General features: G+C 44.5%; 2 protein-coding genes across 5 annotated transcripts in view; one reads left to right on the plus strand and one right to left on the minus strand.

Moving 5' to 3' along the window:
- Positions 1 to 1,611, plus strand: part of LOC104818684 (serine--tRNA ligase, cytoplasmic-like) — a 3,452-nt gene extending 1,841 nt beyond the window's left edge. For 3 of the 4 annotated variants that reach the window (XM_010548375.2, XM_010548377.2, XM_010548376.2), the window contains exons 6-11: positions 47 to 152; positions 226 to 419; positions 503 to 606; positions 716 to 899; positions 987 to 1,166; positions 1,287 to 1,611. In XM_010548375.2, the coding sequence (XP_010546677.1) occupies positions 47 to 152; positions 226 to 419; positions 503 to 606; positions 716 to 899; positions 987 to 1,166; positions 1,287 to 1,502 (984 nt within the window). In that variant the 3' untranslated portion in view covers positions 1,503 to 1,611. The remainder of the gene's footprint in view (positions 1 to 46; positions 153 to 225; positions 420 to 502; positions 607 to 715; positions 900 to 986; positions 1,167 to 1,286) is intronic. The other variant, XM_010548374.1, reaches the window with a different exon arrangement.
- A 280-nt stretch (positions 1,612 to 1,891) lies between these two features.
- The window catches only part of LOC104818691 (receptor-like protein 12), a 3,488-nt gene continuing 3,313 nt past the window's right edge, over positions 1,892 to 2,066 (minus strand). The window contains exon 2 of the mRNA XM_019203113.1: positions 1,892 to 1,977. Within this exon, the coding sequence (XP_019058658.1) occupies positions 1,892 to 1,977 (86 nt within the window). The remainder of the gene's footprint in view (positions 1,978 to 2,066) is intronic.

Below are 2,066 nucleotides of genomic sequence, written 5' to 3' on the forward strand. Positions count from 1 at the left end.
GGAAAGAAAGATATACATTTTTCTCTTATACCCGATTTCTTTGTAGGCTAACAACTCAGTGGTTAGACACTGGGGTGTAGCTACGAGTGGCCAGAAGTTGAAGAACCATGTTGAGCTTGTCGAGCTTCTTGGCATTGCTGATTCCAAGAAAGGTTTGTTTTTTTTCTTTTATTATTTTGTGTCTTGTAAAGCATGTGGTTTGATATCATATGGGCAGTAGTGCAGGTTGTGAGGTTGCAGGAGGAAGAGGTTTTTATCTGAAGGGAGATGGCGTTCGCCTTAACCAAGCGCTTATCAACTTTGGCCTCGACTTCTTGGAGAAGAGAGGATTTACGTGTCTGCAAACTCCGTTCTTCATGCGGAAGGAAGTTATGGCTAAGTGCGCTCAGTTGGCTCAGTTCGATGAAGAGCTTTACAAGGTCAATAAAATACTCTCTCTCTCTCTGTCTCTCGGACTCAGACATGCATATAAACATCGCCTTCTATATTGTTCTTTGAACAGGTGACCGGTGAAGGAGATGATAAATATCTGATTGCGACAGCTGAGCAGCCGCTTTGTGCATATCACCTTGAAGACTGGATTCATCCATCAGAGCTCCCAATTAGGTATACGATATATAAGAGTACAAGTTGGTGTTTTGATTTCCGGTCTTGATTGATTTAGCTATATGTAGAAACGGTCTCTCACATTTCCCCTGTTTCATGTTGCTCACAGATACGCAGGTTACTCGTCTTGCTTCAGGAAGGAAGCCGGGTCCCATGGAAGAGACACACTGGGTATTTTCCGAGTTCACCAGTTTGAGAAAGTCGAACAGTTTTGCATCACCAGCCCTAATGGGAACGATTCATGGGATATGCACGAGGAGATGATCAAGAACTCTGAGGAATTTTATCAGGCGGTACAATTACTGATATTCTAACACCTTCGGTGTCATTCCAAGGCCTTCAGTGTCATTGCCACAGCTCTTACTCTGTTTCATCTGCAGCTGAAGCTTCCTTACCGAGTTGTGGCCATCGTCTCTGGAGCTCTGAACGATGCGGCTGCGAAAAAACTTGATCTGGAGGCGTGGTTCCCAGCTTCCGAGGCTTACAGAGAGCTCGTCTCCTGCTCCAACTGTGCAGATTACCAAGCACGAAGCCTTGAGATCCGATATGGCCAGAAAAAGGTATTTGTATATTGGCGAAAATTAACTTGTTTTCCCATATCGCAGGTATTTGATGTTTCTCTCAATAGCGTAACCATTGGAGCGATGTTTTAACGTCGTAGACTTTTCTATGTTATGAAGCAGAGCAATGAGCAGACGAAGCAGTACGTGCATCTGCTGAACTCGACCCTGACGGCGACGGAGAGGACCATCTGCTGCATCCTGGAGAACTACCAGACGGAAGACGGCGTGCAAGTTCCCGAGGTCCTGCAGCCGTTCATGGGCGGAAAGACGTTTTTTCCCTTCAAGGCCAAGCCCGTCACTGCTGAGGGCAAGGGAAAGAAGTCGAAAGCTTGATACTGTGTAATCTCTGGAGAAACTTTTGCAGAATTTTTTATCGGAGTTTCAGACAGGAATGATTCGGTTATATATACGCTCAGTTCATCATCATTTTGGTTTGGTAACACGTTCTAAGATACTTGAATCCGGTTAAATGGATCGTTCTATATTTTTGGCATAGAGAAGTGAGATGAGATAATGAAGACTCTTGCGTTTTGCCAAATTTCTTCATAAAACATAAATTATTTTGTTACAGAGGGACGGCGAACGGCACCAAATATAGCAAATAAATTAATACACATCACTAATGAATGTCTCAAATGGATGAACACAGTGAATATATACAAGGGATGTCGTGGAAAGACGTTACCTCGGAGAAGAAGGCTTGACAGTGACATGAACCTGGGTTAACGAGTCAGGCCGAAAATCTTCATCAGCCATTCGCGCTTATACGAAAACCCGATATGGCCGAGAGTCACTCCGAATAGAAGGCCTGGTGCAAAGCCGAGTGCAACGACGATCCAACTCAACTTTTCTTCCTCTTCCTCTTCCTCTTCGTCATCCTCTGTTTTTGACACGACG

The sequence above is a fragment of the Tarenaya hassleriana genome, unplaced genomic scaffold (genome assembly GCF_000463585.1).
Source record: "Tarenaya hassleriana unplaced genomic scaffold, ASM46358v1 Cleome3, whole genome shotgun sequence".
NCBI classification, from domain to species: Eukaryota; Viridiplantae; Streptophyta; class Magnoliopsida; order Brassicales; family Cleomaceae; genus Tarenaya; species Tarenaya hassleriana.